The sequence below is a fragment of the Nematolebias whitei genome, chromosome 18 (assembly GCF_014905685.2).
Source record: "Nematolebias whitei isolate Nwh7 chromosome 18, NemWhi1, whole genome shotgun sequence".
NCBI classification, from domain to species: Eukaryota; Metazoa; Chordata; class Actinopteri; order Cyprinodontiformes; family Rivulidae; genus Nematolebias; species Nematolebias whitei.
Window position 1 is genome coordinate 11,900,937 of NC_056515.1, and position 21,666 is coordinate 11,922,602.

The 21,666-nt window shown below is 40.9% G+C and overlaps 1 protein-coding gene across 1 annotated transcript in view; it reads left to right on the top strand.

Moving 5' to 3' along the window:
- LOC119424753 (TNF receptor-associated factor 2) overlaps nt 1–21,666 on the top strand; it is a 55,021-nt gene that overhangs the window by 7,333 nt on the left and 26,022 nt on the right. Inside the window, exons 2-4 of the mRNA XM_037692253.1 lie at nt 544–753; nt 2,245–2,323; nt 10,931–11,029. Coding sequence (XP_037548181.1) covers nt 566–753; nt 2,245–2,323; nt 10,931–11,029 — 366 coding nt within the window. The 5' untranslated portion in view covers nt 544–565. The remainder of the gene's footprint in view (nt 1–543; nt 754–2,244; nt 2,324–10,930; nt 11,030–21,666) is intronic.

Genomic DNA, 21,666 nt, shown 5'->3' on the forward strand with positions numbered 1-21,666 from the left:
TATATATAAATTCAAAGCTCTCATGAAAGCTTGTGGGTGATATTGTCAGGGCGCAAGCAACTGGTACAGATGAAATGAATTTAGTCATTACTAATAAAAGGAGCCAGCATTTCTGACAAATACTGGCACTTCCTTTTGATTGGTGCATGGGTTGAACTGTCTTGCTCTTTAAATATCTACAGTGAAATTAGGCTCTGATACTGTGCTAATATTGAGATGTTATAAGTTTGTATTTGCTATTTTCATTTGCACAGATTGGATTTCTAAAAGTAACCACACGTTTACGTCTGTTTATTTTTAGAATAACGGGGCAGTTTGTTAGAATAAAGTTCAGGGTCTATTTGTTAATTTATTTTGAAAACACTTAGCCCAAAAGAGCAACCAGTAGTCATTTTGTGACAAAAACAGGTTAACACAGTTTTAATCGTTACAATAATGTATTAAGATTTAAGAAAAGTCACAGAAAAAGTGTATTTAGAAGAAACCTTTGGTGGTTGCAACTCTCACATCTCAGCATTCAGTAACATTCAGTGTGTTTAGCAGGAGTGACGTGTAATCAGACACCATGGCTGCACAGGAGCCCTCCCCTCCTTCATCCATAGAGAGCAATAAACCCGGCTTTCCCAAGAAGATCCTGGGCAACAAGCTGGAGGACAAACACCTGTGCAACAGCTGCCACAACATCCTCCGACGGCCTTTCCAAGCCCAGTGTGGACATCGCTTTTGTTCTTACTGCCTCAACAGGACTGTGAGGTGAGGCTCTGATTGGCCAAGAGCAAATTTTGTATTTTAATGATGTAGGAAGTTACTGTATTTATTTATTTACGTAAAATTTGTGGACAAAAATAATGTAAAATTAACTTTTTTCCTTTAAATTGTAGTTAATATTGTTTTAAATAAAAATTTTATGAAGATTTACCAGAAACCATAGCTTTTTGGTTATTATTATCATGGTTCAATCTATCTGCATTATTTGTTTTAGCTGATTTAAACTGGCTTCCTGTTCATGTTTGTATTGAGTTTAAGAATCTTTTATTCACTTTCAAAGTTTTTAATGGTTTGGCACCCAATAATTTATCAGAATTTTTTTTTACCTTTATAATCCTAAAAGAGCACCGAGGTCCTCCAGCCAGATGCTCTTTGTAGAGCTTAGGGCTAAATTTAAAATGTAGAGGGGGTCTGGCTGTTGCAGCGGCAGCCCCCAGACTCTAGAACAACCTGGCCATTGATGTTTGTACTAAAGTCTGTACAGTCTTTTAAATTCTGACTGAAAACTCACTTTTTTTAACAATGGCTTTTAATTTAAGTTCAGTTTGAGTTCCATCAGAAGTTTGAAGTTGTGATATTTTCTTGTTTTTGTTTGTTTTTAGCCTACTTTATTATCTGTAGATTTTAATGTTGGATTTTCCTATTTGTTTTGAACCTCCTTTTGAAGCACTTTGTTCAACATTGTTGTTTTTAAATGTACAGTAGTCCCTCGTTTACCGTGGGGGTTTACGTTCTCAGTCCATCCGCGATAAGTGCAAACCCGCAAAGTAGGAATAGTAGTACATTTAGTACCGGTAGTTTATTTTAGTATTTATAGTATTTTTAGCATATATTAAGGCATTTTAAACCCTTCCCACACCTGCAATATTCTAAACAATGTTTCTAAACTCTAAATGCTCTAAAAGGGCACAGAATGTCATGATCTCTGCTCTCTCTGCCACCTGCCAGCGCTCTCGGCCACGCCTACTTCTCTGCTGTAGAGTGGAGATCATGACATGCTGCAGGTGGGAGCTTCTCCCTGCACATGTGGGCTGCACACAGGTGCAGCAGGTACTAAACAATTTAAAATAATTCATTTTAAATAAAAAAAAACCCCTTGCTGATCTTGTGGTTCATCCATGAATCAGCCAATTGGGCGCCATGTCCAATCTTACTTTCAAAAACCGCAAAAGAGCGAGTCCACAAAAGTCGAACCGCGAAGTAGCGAGGGACTTCTGTACTTTATAAATAATATTGACAATGACATTTTCTGTCAAACACATTCAAATTCAAATTCAAAAATACTTTATTAATCCCAGAGGGAAATTATGTAATGCATCCATCCATACATTTATCCATTCATCCATTATCCTCCACTTGTTCTAAAGTTGGGTTGTGGGGGCAGCAGCTTGAGCAGAGCCAAACACACAACGTTTTAAAATTTGCACCAAAGTTTATTATCTGCAATGGATCCAAGATGTTATTTTCTCTTTGCAGCAATGGACCCCAGAAATGCAACACTTGCATCAAAGAAGATATTTTTGAGGAGTCTACATCTATTTTGAAACAAGGATGTGTAAGTATGAATGTGTGATGAGATTTACCGAATCATTTAAAGACTTTAATGCAACTTTTCTTAGCCTCGTTGCAGCCATAGCTTATATTCACCAAGCTCATCCAGACTAGGTTTAGCAGGGGGACCCAGTCTTCTCTTTTCACAGCCACCTCTTCCAGCTCCTCTGGAAAGATTCTAGGATGTTGCCAGCAGAGAGACATGGTCTCTCTAGCATGTCCTGGGTCTTCCTTGGGGTCCTCTCCTAGTTGGACATGCATGGAGCACCTCCCTAAGTAGATGTCAAGGGGCCATCCTTACCAGATGCCTTAACCACCTTAACTGGCTCCCCTTGATGTGGAGGAGCAGTGGCTCTACTCAGAGTCTTTAACTCAAAGGTAGAGTTCAGCCACTTTCCAGAGAAAACTCACTGACCGCTTGTATCAGCAATCTCATTCTTTTGGTCACTACCCAAAGACTGTGACCATAGCAGGAACATAGACCGACTGTTAAACAAAGAGGTTTGCATTGTAGTTCAGCTACCTCTTCTCCACAATGAACTGGAACAAAGCTGGCAATACTGTGCCACTGACCTGTCGATCCCCCACTCCATTCTTAAAAAAAAATAAAAAAAAATCTTTGTTTCATGGTTTTACTTTTCAAAACATATACAAAATATTGCAAGAAAAGAACAACAACTAACATCAGAGGGTTATAACATATCCATTGCTGTACCATATTAATGAAGTATTTGTATTGAAATTATTTATAAAAGACTGCTAAGTTGAGTGAAACATGTCAACTTTTCCCCTTAATAAATGTTTAATTTTCTCCAGTTTTAAATGTTCCATTATGCCTTTCATTAAAGCCTGGTGGGAGGGGCTACTTTTTGTTTTCAACATGACAAAATCAGCCTCCGTGCCATCAAGGTCACAAAATTAATCATTCTGGTCTGAGTATCTGACAGTTGTACATCGACTGGTCCCACAAAAAAACAGAGCTAAAATTGGGTCTGGCTTGAGCTGCTTTTTATTTTTAATTTTAATTTTAATTTTATTTGAATTTTGGAAAGAGTTTGACAGATTGTGTTCCAATATGTTGTGATATAAAGACAGTTCCAGAACATGTGTGCTAACGAGGCCTAAAATTAGAGGCCAGACTGAGATGGATTGGACATGTCCAGAGGAGGGACAGTGGGTATACTGGTAGAAGGATGCAATAAATGCAGCAGCCAGGAAAAAGACAAAGAGGAGATATATGTATGCAGTTAGAGAGGACATGGAGGGAGGACAGAGGATGCAGACGACAGAGTGAGATGGAGGAGGATGACTTGCTGTGGTGATCCCTGAAGAGGGAAAAGCCACAAGAAGAAGAAGAAGTTTGCTAATGAGGCCAGTCCCTATGTACATCTATCACAAGAAGGATGAACAGAGGGAAACATCTTTTTGACAGTTTCAGTTTAGATAATTCAATCTATGTAGAACATTGAACTGCAAAAGTCCATGTCTGATACATACAGAAGTAGAATGAACATATCCTTGGGCTTTAGACCATTTTGTCTGTAATAATCACTCCCAGATCTTCATGCCAAGCCTTTTTCAGATGGTCTAATTTAGATCCTGAGTTCTCCTGTGATAGCAAATGATAAATCCCTGTTCTCAAACCTTTATTACGTGGAACATAACTAAGCACCTTATCCATTGTGGAGTCTGGAGTTTGACTGGGCAGGATGGAAACAAGCTTTTTACACAACTTCGGGTCTGTAGGAATTTGAAGAAATCTTTATTATCTAATTTGAATTTGTTCTGTAATTGTTGAAATGTGGAAAAATCATTTTCAATAAATACATCCTTTATTCATTGAATCCCTTTATGCTTCCACTGATATAAAATATGTTTGTGACTGATGGAGGGAATGTATGATTATTTATCAATGGACTAAAAAATGATGTGTCTGTTCATCCACAATGATTTCTTATTTGGAGCCAGATTTTAATAGTATGAGAGAATACTGGATTCTCAATCTTTAGTTTTGAAATGGGAATAGCTGAATGCAATAAAGCTTTTAAAGAGGAAGGATAACAGCTGTCATTCTCCATCTGTCCATTCAGTTTACTGAGTGGACAGAAGAGTTATTGATCATGATTAGTGCAAATAATACACATTACACTGACATTCCACCCCTTTGATCAATATTAAGAATATTAATATTAACCAATATTAACCGAAGAAAAATAAAGGAATATGTATGTAATCACGTCCATTCCAAATACAAACAACAAAACAATGAGAATCTACATGCAAAGAAATCTCATCAAAAATGAGGGGAGTAAATAAAAAAATAAACACAGTGACAGACTATCATTTAAATAATACAGAGGTTAAACCGTCTAGAAGGGCTAAGTCAGGTCCCTGCACATAAAAACCTCTAGCGCATAGTAGCAATTAGGTGTTGGACCAGTCACAGCTTCTGCAAACAGACACTAACAAAATAAATGGGTTCACCCGAATAACTTATCAGTGCAGCAGGAAAATAAATAAATAAATTAACACTTAGCCGTTGTCAATAGAACCTGTTTAAAGACTTTAAAACCAATTTTGTTAACAGCATCTTTTCTTACGAGAGTGGGTGGAGTTCACAGGTTCCTCTGCAGTCACAGAGATCTGTCCTATAACTACAATAACTCTCCCTTTCAAACTCTTCAATCAGAAATGAAACAAAAGAAAAAAACAGCATTGTAAGAGGGCGATATTTGAAAACACAGAGGCCTCCACCCCTGTTTAGTGATGGATGGGTTCTCTTCACAAAGATGGCTTCCTTCACTTTTTTCTCAAACCATCGTTCCTCTCTGTCCAGGATGTGAACATTTTCATCCCTGAAAGAGTGACCGCTGACCTGGAGATGAGTGTAGACCGCCGAGTCTTGACCTGATGATGTTGATCTTCTGTGCTGGTCCATCCTTTTGGCCAGTGGCTGTTTAGTTTCCCTGATGTAAGACTGATCACAGCCCTCCTGACACTGAACAGCATGCAATATCACTGTTTGTGCCGGAGGACAGGATCTTTGGGATGGACCAGTCTCGCCATAATGCATTTTGGGGTTTAAAAGCCACTGGGACATTATGTTTAGAAAATAAACGTCTCAATTTCTCTGAAACGCCCACAACATATGGACTGACGACTCGTCTGGGTTCCTCGCTTTCACCTGATGGCTGACTGGAGTCCTGTTTGGGTTTCTTCTCTGCTTTCAGGAAGGCCCAGTTAGGATATCCACATTGCTCTAGAGCCTGTCTTGTGTGGGATTTCTTTTCTGTCTGGCTCCTGAATTAGTGGGGACGCTGTCCGCTCATTTCCTGGACTCATAGCTCATAGCAGGAGAAAACGTAAACCAGTCCCCTTCTTCACACTGAAACGTCTTAAGGAAAACATTGATATAAATTCAAATCTAATAGCAAAAACTGACAAGAGTTAAGACCCTGTTGGTTCAACCATGTCACTCTGAAAATGATGGAGCTTCCTAAAGCTAAAAAAATGTCCTGTTGGCTGTTGATCGAATACCAACTGTTCTTTTTATTTTGTCTCATGCAATCGGAGGCTGGGTTTTGATAAAGTTTTTGGCAACTTGTGGATCAGTAACTATCTGCTATAAGTTGGGTCTAATCACTCAAAAGGTAAAGCGTGCAAATAGTCATGGTTATATTTTCACAAGTCTGGCTTAAGGGATTCAAGATTCTCATACCAAGTTACAAGTGTTGTAACAAACATTCATATTCAGCATTATCAGAGTCAGAGAGTCAGAGTCAGAGATTTATTTTTCATACACACTACACGTGATACATGAGGTGGGACGAAACTATATACATAGGGTCCCAGTTACATCCAACAAAAACACAAATTGTAAAGAAAAACATTAGTAATATCCGAGTCATGAAATAAGAATATACTACATTCACTAAACTAAGAATACACTAAGTACTAATGGTACAACAACAATGCGCCAAAACACCAGCAGCACTAACATGAGTCTGTTTGAGAAGATGAGGACTAATGAACACAGCAACATGAAATTATCAGTAATAATAATAATTGTGGCTCTTGGAGTTTATATCCAAAGTAATTGTCTTGACTAATTGTGAATTTTCTGTTTTCCATACATTTAATACTACACATAGAAAGATTGAAAAATAATGGCATCCCTGTTTGATTGATCATTTTATGTTCTTTACACATTTTGTGCTGTAATTTTACACATTGTTCAGAGTTATGTTTTCCCTGAACTCACTTTTTTTCCCTCCCTGTTCTGGGAAAGACACTACGTTGTTGTATTTGGGCTCTCGGCCTACTTAATTTAAACAGAGGTTTTAATAGTTTACTGATGCTTTGTTGCATTAAGTCTGTCCAATCTTCCCTGAAGGAGGTTGAGAAATTTATATTTGCTGCTATTTTAGTAAGTAAAGCTTATATACTTTCTTCTGCTACTTAACACCCTGTGGTGTTGCTTTAATATAGGGCCTGGTAGTTGGTTCATATGTTATGCTCTCTGTGGTTACAGCTCTAGTAGTCATAGGTGGTAGTTTCAATTTTTTGTAGTTGATGTTTCAGTTGTTTTTTTGTTTTTTTTTTTCATTTAGCCTTTATTTATACAGGTTAGTCTCATTGAGCCACGAGAACTCATTTTCAAGAGAGACCTGTTTAGGGAGCACATGGTGGGGGTTAAGGGCCTTGCTCATGGGCCCAGAGTGGGGCGAATGAGGGTGGGGGCAAGTGTGGATGTTTCACCTACCCCACCCACAATTTTTGATGTTGTCGGGGCCGGGGCGTGAACCGGCGATCTTCGGATCACAAGCCCACCTCTCTAACCTCTGCGCCACCACTCCCAGTTGTGAATAGTTTAGGTGGTCTGGTAGTTTCTGCAGTATCTGTCGGCGCTGCTACCAAGTTTGAAGGTGTAGGAGCTGACTTTGTAGTTAAAATCTCAACTGGGGTAGTTGGTTTAGTTGAGGTAAAGATATTTAGTCCTGTTGATAGGGTTTTTGGATCTACAGTTTTACAGTAATTAATATATTATTCAATCTGATAGTTGTTAATTTTATTGTAGTGCCAAAAATTATTGTTTGCTAGTTCTTTTTAACTTTAATTCTTTTACCTTAGGAGTTGTCTCTTAGATCTGCATTACACTATAGTTTGAATTTCTTTTCTTTTTTAATTTAAACCTTTTTGTACTACCCTTAGTTTGATTTAGTGTGAGTATGTAGGTATTATTGTGAATGCTGGTAAGCTAACCGGTCTATTATGGGATGTTTTTGTTGTGTCATACTCAACTTGTGCTCGGTGACTTGTCCCGGTTTCTGGCAGCTGTTTTGGCAAATGTTCTGGTGACTGGTCGATGTGTGATAGGTCATTTTTTGCTTATCTTCACCTTCTCCAGCAGGGGCTTTCTCAGTGTCATTGCCTCTAGTGTCTTCCAAAACAGAACAATCATCAGTCTTGGAATTTTCTGCCTTTCCTTTAGCATCATGTTCAATTATCTTTGAAGCAACACTGCCGTGGGTTTTGTCTTGAACTTTGGTGCAGTGATTGAGATGAAACCACGTTGAGCTTCCTTCAACCTGGACTGCCGTAGGCATGGCTTGGACCACCTTATAGGGATCGTCTTGTCTCAGCTCTTGCAATTTCCTTCGGACATGACAGGGTTCTGTTTGGATCTGCACAACACCAGACTCAGGAATGGTTTTAAAAGATTTATTTTTAAAGCAGCTTCTGGTGGAGGTCTGGGTCCTGTTGGAGGTCCAGTCTGGAGAGAGAGACAGGTTAGTGACTATGAAATGGGTGAGGAGTTTTGAGACTCGCTGTGAATTAGTCACTAACCTTCTCAGTCTGTGGCGTGGCAAGAACAGGAGAAGCGCTGAACTTGGTGATGTCACTGTAGGAGTGAGAGCTGCAGCAGGCCAACAGAACAAGGAGCTGCGTGTGGTCCATGGAGGGAAAGTCCAGAAGCAGGGTCCAGAAAACTTAGCAGGGGTCATTAACAGGCGATCAGAGAGCTGGTACCAGAGCAAAGGCGAGATCCGAAGGCGTAGTCGAAGGAGGAGAAGAAAGGGTCAGTACCGTGGTCAGATGAGGCAAACAAATCCAGAGAGGGACAAGGCAAGGTAAGGAGTCAAGGACACAAGGCTGAGATCGTGGTCAGGAGTCAGAACAAGGAATCGCTGGAAATCTACTGTGAAAAAGCTGTCAATAATCTGGCACTGAGTGAGAGTGGAGCTGGGGTAATAAAGAGAGCAGAGCAGGTGGAACTGATTAGAGTTGATTGCTGTGGCTGAGCAGAGGAGATGTGATACAGGGAAACATGAGGTGAGGAAGGGTGAAAATGTGACAGGACAACCTTGATGTCCACTCATCTCCTTTCTCAGTACCTCTAGTGAAAACACGTTCCCCATTTCTTTTCCTTTTAATTAACAACCTGATACATGCTCAAGAAAATAGCTTTGTGAAAAGTTGTTAGTTGCCTAATATAGTAGTAGTGGTGTTAATAGTGTTACAAATTGAGCTGTAGCTGCTAAATTTTTGTTTATTTGAGAAATGTCCTTGTTTTGGGTCAAACTGACATTTGATTTACAAGAAAAGGGAGAAGTGTGTTTATTTTATGGGCAGTGAACCAGGTCAGAAGCCTGGGCATACGACCAGAGACGGGGTGTATGTGACAACTGTGCAATAACAAGCTTATGTTTATGCAAGACCTCTGACATGAATAGAGGAATATAAGAAGGTCAGAGAACATTCGAGCAATATATTTTTTAAAATTCTTCAGGTGTCCAGCTGTTCGGTTCGACCTGTAAAGAATAAACCCACATTTTTCCTGTCATCACAGATTTTAGTATCTTGTGGTTTCTTACTTAAAGTTTAAAGTATAATATGAAGATCCACAACAGTATAGCACTCGGAGTATATGTTGGGGATGACGCTCAGCTACCATTGCACCAAATTTGACTATTATCTGTCAAATTTGTATAACTTTATCTATTTTTGTGTATTTTAAGTTTAGTTGTGGTGGCCATCTTGAATCAGGTTGGGTTCGAAACGTAATCAGTTCTATACGTGGAATTCAGTCATCCTATGGTTATTTTCTGAAAATGTTATTACAATCTGTCCAATAGTTCATGAAATATTTTGCTAATGCCACAAACAAACGCATACACTTGCCTTAGATGGTGGGTGTTTAATATATGAACTCATAATATAAAATTGAATAAGCTTTGTATATAATAAAATAAATACTTATTTTGAAGATATGCTGACAATAAGTTGATAAAAACATTTAAACAAAAACAGTGAAAAAACAACAAAGCTTGCAATAAATTATAGGTCATTAGTCAAAAGGTCAAAAACTATTGCTTGTAGAGTATTCAGAGAGGTTAGATATTTTAGAAGTGAAATCCATCCGTCCAATATCTTTACCTGCTTTTCCGTTTTGGGTTGCGGGGTCACTGGTGCCCAAATCCAGCAGTCACTGTGCAAAAGACGGGGGACACCCTGGACAGGTCGCCAGTCCATCACAGAGACACAAAGAGATAAACAAGACACACAACTACTCACACCTAGGGACAATTTAAAGTTACTAATCAGCCTAACATACATGATTTTGGCTTGTGGGAAGAAACTGGGAGTACTCGTAGAAAACTCACACATGCACAAAGAGAACATGCAGACTCCACCCAGAAAGGCCCCCCAGCCGGGATTCAATCTGGCAACCTTCTCACTGAGAGGCAACAGTTCTACCAATTGAGCTACTATGAAGTGACTCAATTTTACAATTCAATTCAGTTTATTTATATAGTGCCAAGCCACAACAGAAGTCGTCTCAGGGCACTGAACAGAAACACAAATAAATTAATTTCAATTTAAATGAATTTATTCAAGTGAAATGAATAGATAAAATTAAACACACCAAAGAATTTAGACATTTTATCATTTAGAATGTATGGGGAGTGGTGGCGCAGAAACTACAGAAGGTGGGCCTGTGATCGGAAGGTCGCCGGTTCAACTCCCCGGACCGACAACATCAAAATATGGGTGGGAAAGGTGAACCACCCATATCTGCCTCCACACTCTGGGTCCTTGAGCAAGGCCCTTACCACCACCAATATCTGCTACCCCTGGTGCCCTAGATGGCAGCTCTCTGCTCCACACAGAGGGCTGTGTTATCTCGGTGGTCTGTAATTGCATCAGGAAGTCATCCGGTGTAAAAACAATTGTCAAGTTTTGGCGCAAGTTGTTCTCTGTGGCGAGCCCTGAGGAAAGGAAGGCCGAAAGAAGAAGAAGAAGAATTATTTAGAATGTATGCTATTATTTAAAGATTAGAGAACTCAGGTTTGATTGTACAAATACGTCTTTGGTAATGAAAATGTTTTTACAACCAGAACAATAGATCTCCTCATTTAACATGGCCTTCCAAATGTTTTAGAATTACAGTAATGCAAATGAGATCATTTCCCACCCCACCCAGAAAAGAGAAAACTTATTTTAGTTTCAATGTTTGATATGTTGTCTTTTTATACTTTTAACAGTTTGATTTTTTTTTTTAACATTTAACTTAACGGAGTCTTAACTTTGTGCTTTTGTATATTTTTAGGCATTCCCGGATAATGCTGTTCGAAGGGAAGTTGAAAGTCTGTCTGCTGTTTGTATTAACGAAAGTTGTACTTGGAAAGGCACCGTCAAAGAGTATGAGGTGAGATGAGCTTCAACTACGTTAACAAGTCTGCCTAATTTTTTGTGTTTAACTAGGGTCCAGAAAAAACATTGGAAACCAGATGTTTACATACAGTACACTGTAAAAATACACTTTTTTCACTCAATCTGACATTGAATCATACTAAACCTTTCCTGTTTTAGAGCAGTTAGGATTCTCAAAATTATTTGTTTGCTAAATGCCAGAATCATGAGAGATAACTATTTAGAATTTTTTAAAATTATTTCTTTAAAGCCACAAGTTTACATACGTTAAGATTACCATGTCTAAATATATCGTGAAAGCCCAGATGATGGTCTACTACTGGAAGCTTTTGACAGGTTAGTTGACAACATTTGAATTAACTGGAGTCACCCCTGTTGAAGAATGTTAAGGCTCACTTCAAACTCACTGCTTTGTTGTGTGACATCATAGGGGGAAAAATCACTCAATATTTCAGGAAGAGAATTGTTAACTGGACAATTAAATTACAAAGTGGCGTTTCGGAGTGACCATCACAAAGCCCTGATCTAAATTTCATAGGAAATTTGTAGACAAAATTGAAAAAAGTGACCAAGGTAGCTTCAGACTTGACTCAGTTACACAGTTTTGTTTGGAGGAATGGGACGATATTCCAACAAAACATGGTGAGAAGTTTGTGAAAGGAAACCCAAAGCATTTGACCCAAGTCATACAGTATGAAGGCAATGCTTTCAAGTACTAAGAATGTGTATGTATACTTGTGACTTTGAAAAAAGTAATTTAAATAAAGTTTCCTTCATTTGAGCATTTAGCAAATATAAATATTTTTGGGAATCCTGACTGACCTAAAACAGAGTTTTAAACAATACCACTAGTAAGCACAACCCACTGTATCTTTTGTGTCGGTCCCATTGTTGAGTAAATAGTAAGGGTTGTGTCAAGAAGGGCATATGACGTAAAACATTTCTACTAAAACACCAAAGTTGATGCTCAATAATCCTAATATAAAATCCAACAATGTTTAGTCAGGTCATCTGGACAGTTTCTTTTTTAAGCTGAGAGGTTTCGTCCGTCATCCAAAGGACTTCTTCGATTTGAGGAGCCACCACCAAACAAAACTGATTCCCATAACAACAGCATACTACATAGTGGGAAAAAAATAAACATTTTGCTGGTGCTAAAATGGCCTCTGGGGTCTGCCCTCGCCTCTATCAACATCTCTGAGACAGTCATGTCAAGGTGGTTCAAAACACCAAAGTTCATGCTCAATAATCCAATAATAATATGGTAATTCTTCTACCAAAACCACCATCCAAGTTCAGCCAAACAACACCATGCCAGATCAGTTCAGTTAACAATGACTTGACAAACAGGGTGCCGGTGAAAATTGTGCTACTGTTAGTTGAAGACAACGAAGAATGGAACGTGTCAAAAGGCAGAGGGAGAAAAACAAGGCAAGAGTGTAAGAATGAGTGTAGCAACTCTAAATGTAGGGACAATGACAGGCAAAAGTACAGTGCATATGGAAAGTATTCAATAGTGCTTCACTTTTTCCACATTTAGTTATCTAAAAAAGTTAAGTCTGGTCCTCTGGACGTTCAAAAAACAAAACAAAGCAAAACAAAAAAAGGAGAAACGTTTTGTCTTTCATCCGAAAGACTTCTTCAGTCTGAGGTGCTGTATTCAGCTCAGTCTTGTACATAGCACCTTCTCATAGTGGATCAACCAGTTTGCTGCTGTATATGTGAAGTAGGTTGACGAGCAATATGGGGAGCAATATTATAGGCCGAAACAAGGGTGTGCTATGGGGTCTCCAGTTTCTCCTATTGTTGCCAACCTGTACATGGAAGAGGCTGGCTTTCTTGGACTTTGAGGTCTCAGTTTCTGATAGAGGACATTTGCAAACTGAGGTGTACCACAAACCTACCCACACAGACCAGTATTTTCAGTTTGACTCCCATCACCCTTTGGAGCACAAGTTAGGAGTCATCAGGATTCTGTACCACAGAGCAGACAGCGTCCCCACTAGCTCAGGAGCCAGGCAGAAGGAGAAATCCCACACAAGACAGGCTCTAGAGCAATGTGGATATCCTAACTGGGCCTTCCTGAAAGCAGAGAAGAAACCCCAACAGGATTCCAGTCAGCCATCAGGTGAAAAGGAGGAACCCAGACCCAGACCAGTGGTCATTCTGTATGTTGCGGGAGTATCAGAGAAACTGAGAGGTTTATTTTCTAAACAAAACGTCCCAGTGGTTTTTAAACCCCAAAATACATTACGGCAAAGACTGGTTCATCCCAAAGATCCAGTCCCCCGTCACAAACAGAGTAATATTGTGTATGTTGTTCAGTGTCAGGAGGACTGTGATCAGTCTTACATCGAGGAAAATAAACAGCCACTGGCCAAAGGATGGACCAGCACAGAAGATCAACAACATCAGGCCAGGACTCTGCAGTCTACACTCATCTCCAGGCCAGCGGTCACTTGTTCAGGGATGAAGATGTTCACATCCTTGACCGAGAGGAACGATGGCTTGAGAGAGGAGTAAAGGAGGCCATCATTGTGAAAAGAAATTGTCCATCATTAAACAGGTCTTGACGCCTCCGTGTTCAACTGTCCCCCTCTTACAATGCTGTTATTGCTAGTATCACTCAACCCTCTGTGAATAGTAAACAGCCATCAGTGTGTTAATGATCCATCGTTAGGCTGATGGTCCTCCTTGATCATGTGAGCAGCTGGTTTTGGTTGTCAGCAGCAAACTGGTTGATCCACTCTGAGAAGGTGCTATTTATAAGACTGAGCTGAATACAACACCTCAGACTGAGGAAGTCTTTCGGATGAAAGACGAAACGTTTCTACTTTTTTATTTTGTTTTTTGAATGTCCAGAGGACCAGACTTAACCTTTTTTAGATTTTTCTACCTGGATTATTGAGCATGCATCAGCACATTTAGTTATGTTACAGTTATGTCCGTCAGTACTCCTGCCAGCTCCCCAGAACACGCTCTAAGAACACGTCCAGGGATGCCATCAGGACCCGCAGCCTTGTGAACTTTAATCCTGCTCAGTGCCGCTCCTCCATCGGTGGGGAAAAGAGTCAGTGGTTGGTGGTCTGGAGACAGATCTGCCTTAGTTGTAGTTGTTGGGTTCCCTCTCTCAAAACGAGCATAGAAATTGTTGAGCTCATTGAGGAAGGAAACATCAGAGGAGACGGGGGAGGGGTTGATGGCCCTGTAATCTGTAATGATCTGGAGTCCTTGCCACATACGTCAGGGGTTGGAGTTTGAGAAGTGTTCTTCTATCCTCCCCTTGTAGTGGTGCTTGGCCTTTTTGATGCCCCTCTTCAGCTCAGCCCTGGCTGTACTGTAGGCCTGTGTATCCCCTGACCTGAAGGCGATGTTGCGAGCCTTCAGCAGTAGACGTACATCCCGATTCATCCATTCATGTATATATATATGTATATATATATATATATATATAAGAAATCACAATATGTAAGTATTCACAGCCTTTGCCATGAAGCTTGAAATTTAGCTCAGATGCATACCATTTCTCTACTGATCATCCTTGAGATGTTTCTACAACTTAAATGGAGTCTACCTGTGGTAAGTTCTGTTGATTGGACTTGATTTGTAAAGGTACACACCTTTCTATATAAGGCCCCACAGTTGACAGTGCATGTCACAACGCAAACACAAAGCATGAAATCAAAGGAACTGTCTGTAGACTAAAAATTAAAGGACATACACTGGACTTGATTTGTTGTTCTGGACTTACACCTGTTGACTGCAAATCTGATGAACTCACCTTTTCTGACCATTTTTTCCTTTCATTCCATATTCCTCTGTGTGTTTCATCAAGCAGATGTAAGGTCCTATTGGACCTTACATCTGCTTTTGACACCATCGACCACAAGATCCTCATTTCTAGACTGGAGCAGTGGGTGGGCATCACAGGGTCAGCCCTTAAATGGTTTGGGTCCTACCTATCTGACAGAACCTTCTGTGTCAATATCAAAGATTCTAGTTCGGCATCGACAGCGCTCCAGTGGGGGGTACCGCAGGGGTCCATCCTCGGTCCCCTTCTCTTTTCTTTATACCTGCTGCCACTAGGTGCTATCTTCCGCAAACACGACATACCCTTTCATTTCTACGCCGATGATTGCCAAATTTACTTCCCCCTGAGGCACAGAGGCACACGCTCTATTCAGCCTCTTCTTGACTGCCTGGCTGACATCCGGGACTGGATGGCTTTAAACTTCTTAAGCTTCAATGAGAAGAAGTCTGAAGTCATGCTGTTCCATCCCAGTGGCTCACTCATGAACCATGACATTGACCTTTTCTCTCTAGCCCCGCTAGAGAAACAAAAGGTCACTAATCTGGGGGTGATAATGGACCCATCCTTAAAACTCAACAGTCACGTAAACATGATGGTAAAATCCTGTTTTTTTCAGCTGAGACGGCTGTCTAAGCTGAAGCCTATACTCTCCAAAAAGAACATTGAGACAGTGATCCACGCCTTCATAACATCTAGGCTTGATTACTGCAATTCACTTCTGTTTGGAATCAGTCATTCCTCCATTGCTCGTCTACAACTGGTCCAAAATGCTGCAGCCCGATTTTTAACTGGTACAGGCTATAGAGAGCACATCACGCCAGTTTTGGCCTCCCTGCACTGGCTACCCATTCACCTTCGGATCCATTTCAAAATTCTCATGTATGTTTTTAAATCACTGAACAGTTCCACCCCATCCTATCTCACTGATCTTCTGCAGCCATATGTCCCACCGCGCTCTCTGAGGTCAGCAGACCAGATGCTTCTCTCAGTCCCAGAAACCCGTCGTAAGCTCAGGGGTGACAGGGCTTTCTCTGTTGCAGGTCCACGACTGTGGAATGAGTTGCCACTGAGTGTCCGGCAGGCTCCCACACTCAGTCTTTAAGTCTCGCTTGAAGACCCACTTCTATTCGCTTGCCTTTAACACGGTGTGATTTGTTTTGGCCCGGTCTGTTCTTTACTCTGTTGGCCATTTTAGTTAGCTTCTGCTGCTATTTGTATCTGTATTTCTATTTTATGTTTTCCTGTCTGCTGTGCATGTTTGTGTTCTTTTGTACAGCACTTTGGTTGGCCTTGTTGCTGTTTTAAGTGCTATATAAATAAATTGGTATGGTATGGTATGGTATCAACCAAGACAGCCCGGCTCATCTCGTTCAGGAATATTAAAGACATCAATTTGGATTCCCTTTCCACTGATATTTCCTCCACTCTGATCCCTGATAATCTTCTGACTCCGGATCAACTCACTGTTCAATACAATCATCACTTAACCCATATTCTCAACTCCCTTGCTCCTGTTAAAACTCGATCTGTTACCTTTACTCATTCTGCCCCCTGGTTTACTTCTGAACTTCGGACCATCAAAGCCAAATGTCGTCAACTTGAACGACTATAAAAAATCCGGTCTTACCATCCACAGGGACATGTACATTTCTCATATATCATACTACAAGAACTTGATCTCACTAACTAAACATTCCTTTTACTCTGGCCTCATTTCTTCTAACAAAGGTAACACAAAGATCCTGTTTTCATTGCTCAATAATACTTTTCACCCCCCTGACTCTCTTCCCTCTCACTTCTACTCAGACAACACATGTAATTCTCTCATGTTCTTTTTTAACGATAAAATCAGTAAAATTCATCAGCAACTTTGTCCTGTCTCTCCTCTTTCTCCCTCCTCTGAACCTTATCTGCCTAGTCAACCTTGTTCTGTCTTTCAGCTTCCTCCTGCCTCTGAAATAGCCGAACTTATCCATAAATCCAAGCCTTCTACATGCTCACTGGATCCTCTCCCTACAGCGCTGTTAAATCTTGCATTTTGTCACTTCTTCCGTTCATTTCTGCCATCATTCACTCTTCTCTTTCCTCTGGAACTGTCCCAGTTATTTTCAAAACTGCAGTTATCACTCCAATCCTTAAAAAAACCTGGATTGGATTCCAATACTTTCAATAATCTCCATCCTATTTCTAACCTTCCATTCATCTCCAAAATTCTGGAAAAAACAGTTGCCTCTCAACTCCACCTTCATTTAACCGATAACAGTCTATATGAACAGTTCCAGTCTGGTTTCCGTTCTGGTCATAGCACAGAATCTGCTCTCCTCACTATCACCAACTCTCTTCTCATGGCAGCAGATTCTGGATTACTTTCTCTCCTCATCCTCCTCGATCTCAGTGCGGCTTTTGATACCATCTCCCACAACATCCTCCTCCACAGACTTTCATCCATTGGCATCACCCATACACCCCTCGCTTGGTTTCAGTCATATCTCTCTGGCCGCACTCAGTTCATCCAACTGAAATCATTCAGATCCCATTCCTCTCCTGTGACTTCAGGTGTGCCCCAAGGCTCTGTCCTGGGGCCCCTTCTTTTCATCATCTACCTTCTCCCCCTTGGTAATATCTTTCGTAAATTTAACATCCATTTCCACTGTTTTGCCGATGACACCCAGCTCTTTTTATCCACTGCACCTAACTCTTCACCTCCTCCCTCACTTCCTGCTTAGCTGAAATTAAATCCTGGTTCACGTCTAACTTCCTGAAATTAAACAGTGATAAAACAGAGTTTCTACTCATTGGCACTAAATCCAACTTATCTAAAGTTAACAGTTTCTCACTCACCATCGACAACTCCTTAGTTTCTCCCTCCCCTCACGTCAAGAGTCTGGGTGTCATTCTTGACAGCACTCTCTCTTTCCACTCTCACATCAATAGTATTACCCGGTCTGCATATTTCCACCTTCGAAATATCAACCGTCTCCGTCCATCCCTCTCTCCACACTCTGCTTCCATCCTGGTCCACAGTCTGGTCATTTCTCGAATCGATTACTGTAACTCTCTCCTCTTTGGTCTGCCTCACAAATTAATCCGTAAGCTTCAAATGGTTCAAAATTCAGCTGCCCGCATCGTCACCAAAACCCCCTCATTTCACCACATCACCCCAGTTTTACAGCAACTTCACTGGCTTCCAGTCACATTCAGAATTCAATTTAAAATCTTGTTGTTCACTTTCAAAGCTATCCACAACCTCGCCCCTCCTTACCTGATAGATCTCCTGCACATTACCACCCATTCACGCTCCCTTCGTTCTTCCACTTCCATCCACCTTAACGTGCCTCTTGTCCGCCTCAGCACCATGGGACACAGAGCCTTTTCTCACTCTGCTCCCCAGCTCTGGAATGCTCTTCCCCCGGACATCCGTAACATTGACTGCCTTCTGACCTTCAAATCAAAACTTAAAACTCATCTGTTCAAGCTAGCCTTTTCACTTTAACTGTTATTTTTAAATGTTATTTTCTTTTTGGTTTCGTGTTTTTAATAGTTATTTTATATTGTTTAGTACAGTGTTTTTAGTGCTGTGAAGTGTCCTTGGGTGTTTTGAAAGGCGCTGACAAATAAAATGCATTATTATTATTATTATTAGACCTCAGAGACAGGATTGTGTTGAGGCACAAATTTGGGGAAGGATACAGAAAAAAATTATTCTTTGACGGTCCCAGTAAGCATAGTGGCCTCCATAATTTGTAAATGGAAGAGGTTTGGAACCACCAGGATTCTTCCTAGAGCTGGCCGGCTGTCTAAACTGAGTGATCGAAGGAGAAGGGCCTTAGTCAGTGAGGTGACCAAGAACCTGATGGTCACTCTGTCAGAGCTCCAGCTTTCCTCTGTGGAAAGCGGAGAACCTTCGAGAAGGGCAATCATCTCTGTAGCATCTACCAAATCAGGCCTGTATAGTAGAGTGGCCAGACGAAAGCCACTCCTTAATAAATGGCACACGGCAGCCCGTCTGGGGTTGCCAAAAGGCACCTGAAGGACTTTGACCATAAGAAACAAAATTCCCTGGTCTGTTGAGACAAAAATTTAACTATTTGTTGTGAATGCCAGGCATCGTGTTTGGAGGAAACCAGATACCACTCATCATAAGGCCAATACCATCCCTACAGTGAAGCATGGTGGTGGTAGCATCATGCTATGGGAATGTTTTTCAGCAGCAAAAACTGGAAGACTAGTCAGGCTAGAGGGAAAAATGAATGCAGCAATGTACAGAGACATCCTGGATGAAAACCTGCTCCAAAGCGCTCTTGACTTGAGGCTGGGGGTGAAGGTTCATTTTTCAGCAGGACATCGACCCCAAGCACATGGCCAAGACCTCAAAGGAGTGGCTTCAGGACCACTCTGTGAAGGTCCTGGAGTGGACAAGCCGGACTCCTGACTTGAATCCGATTCTACATCACTGAAGATATCTGAAAATGGCTGTGCACAGACGTCTCCCATTCAACCTGATGGAGCTAGAGAAGTACTGCAAAGAAGAATGGGGAAAAACTGCTTTAAAGTGTGCTAAGCTTGTGGCATCATATTCAAAAATACTTGAGGCTGTAATTGCTGCCAAAGGTGGATCAACAAAGTCTTAAGCAAAGGCTGTGAATTCTTATGTAAATCTTATTTCTTAGTTTTCTATTTTTGATAAATTTGCAAAAATCTAAAAAAAAAAGTATTTCTCTTTGTCATACTGGGGTATTGTGTGTAGAATTTTGAGGAAATTTAACAATTTACGGGAAGCATGGTGGTGCAGTTGGTAGAGCTGCCACCTCTCAGTGAGCAGGTCGCCCCAGTTTAAATCCAGCCGGGGACCTTTCTGGGTGGAGTTTGTATGTTCTCTCCGTGCATGTGTGGGTTTTCTCCAGGTACTCCAGTTTCCTCCCACAGACAAAAAATATGCATTGATATCAGCCATTGGCTGATTGGTAACTAAATTGTCCCTAGGTGTGAGTGAAAGTGTGAATGGTTGTTTGTCTCGTTTGTCTCCATATGTCCCTGTGATGGACTGGAGACCTGTCCAGGGTGTACCCTGCCTCTTGCACAGTGATGGCTGGATATGGGCACCAGTGACCCCTGCAACCCGAAAAGGAAGAAGCGGGTAAAGAAAATGGATGGATGGAATAATTTACTACAATTTGAAATAAGGCTGTAACATACCAAAATATGGAAAATGTGAAGCACTGTGAATACTTTCTGGATGCACTGTAGAGAGATGGCTGATATGATGCAGAGAAAGAAGGTAGATGTTTTATGTGTTTAAGAGACCAAGTGAAAGGGCAGCAAGACTCACAACAATGGAGCAGGTTTTAAACTTTTTTTTTTTTTACCATGGTGTGGATAGGAAGAGAAATGGAGTAGGGGTGGTCCTGAAGAAAAGTTAGCAAAGAGGTAGAGGTGAAACAAGTGTCATATAGGGTGCTTTGTCTGAAGGTAGAAGTAGAAGGTCTGATGTTGAGTGTTGTCACTGTTTACTGTATGTTTCACAGGTTGGAAGTGAGGTAGAGAAGGATCTGGATGAAGTGATAAAGACTATTCCTAGACAGGAGATAGTGGCAGCCCTACATGGGCATGTTGGGCAAAAAAACAGAAGGGATGAGAAAATGATAGGCAGGTTTGGTGTCAAGGAAAGGAACCAGGAATGGCAGATGGTGGTGTATTTTGCCAAGAGGATGGGAATGACTATAATCATCACCTATTTCCAAAAGAAGGAGGGACATAGGGTGATCCATAAGAGTGGAAGCATTATAATGCAGGAGACTAAATTTTATGTAGAAGAGTTACCCTGAGGAATATTGGGACTGTAAGATTGTAGATTGGGAGAGCGTGGCCAGACAGTTTCGGATGGTGGAGTGATGGGCAACTGTTGTGGTAAAGAAGAAGAAAAAAGTAAATTCAGAGGAGAAGACAGAATGGTAGTTGCAGAAGGAAGAATGTTGTTAGCAGTTCAGAGATAAGCTGTTAAAGGCTCTGGGTGGTAAGAATGAGCTTCCCAGATTACTACTACTGCAACAGTGGTTAAAGAGACGGGCAGAAAGGTGCTTGGTGTGTCATTTGTACAGAGGAAAGATGATAAGGAAATCCAATGGTGGAATAGTGGAGTGCAAGAAGTTATCCAGCGGAAGTGATTAGTCAATAAGAATTGGGACAGTGTGAGATACGAAGAGTAGACCGAAATATAGTAAGATGCAACACAGAGCAATGTGGGAGGTAGTAAAAACAAAACAGAAGGTTATGATGAGTTAGTTGTACAAGAGGCTGGACACTATAAAGGGAGAGGGGGACTTGTATTGACTGGTGAAACAGAGGTATCAGGTTGAATAGGATGTGCAGCACATGTATTAAAGTTCTCCGTAACCGCAACAAATTTCCATTATTTTGAATTTGGCCAGGATGATTTTCATTCATCTGTAAAAATGAGAAGGGGATAATAACGTGTGTGTTGTTGTGGTCCTGGTAAAGCCATCCAATCTAATGATGATACAGGAAATAAACTGACACTGCTTTCAACCAATAAAGGGAACCAGAAACAGTTTTACATTATCAGAACAGAGCAGGGTGGGCCATGCTGTCTGTTGCACGTTGAGCCCAGGTGTGAGCAGCAGAGAGAAACTGCAGGTGAAAACTCACCTGCAACAAGCCAAGGAAGACACCCAGCTACCTTGACAGAGCTGCCCACCCTTTTATGAAGGGGATGACATGTAATAAATTAGTAAATGTTTACATATTAAACATGTGTTTGCACGTGACCAATTCACTGCAACCAGGGATACCAGATCTGAACA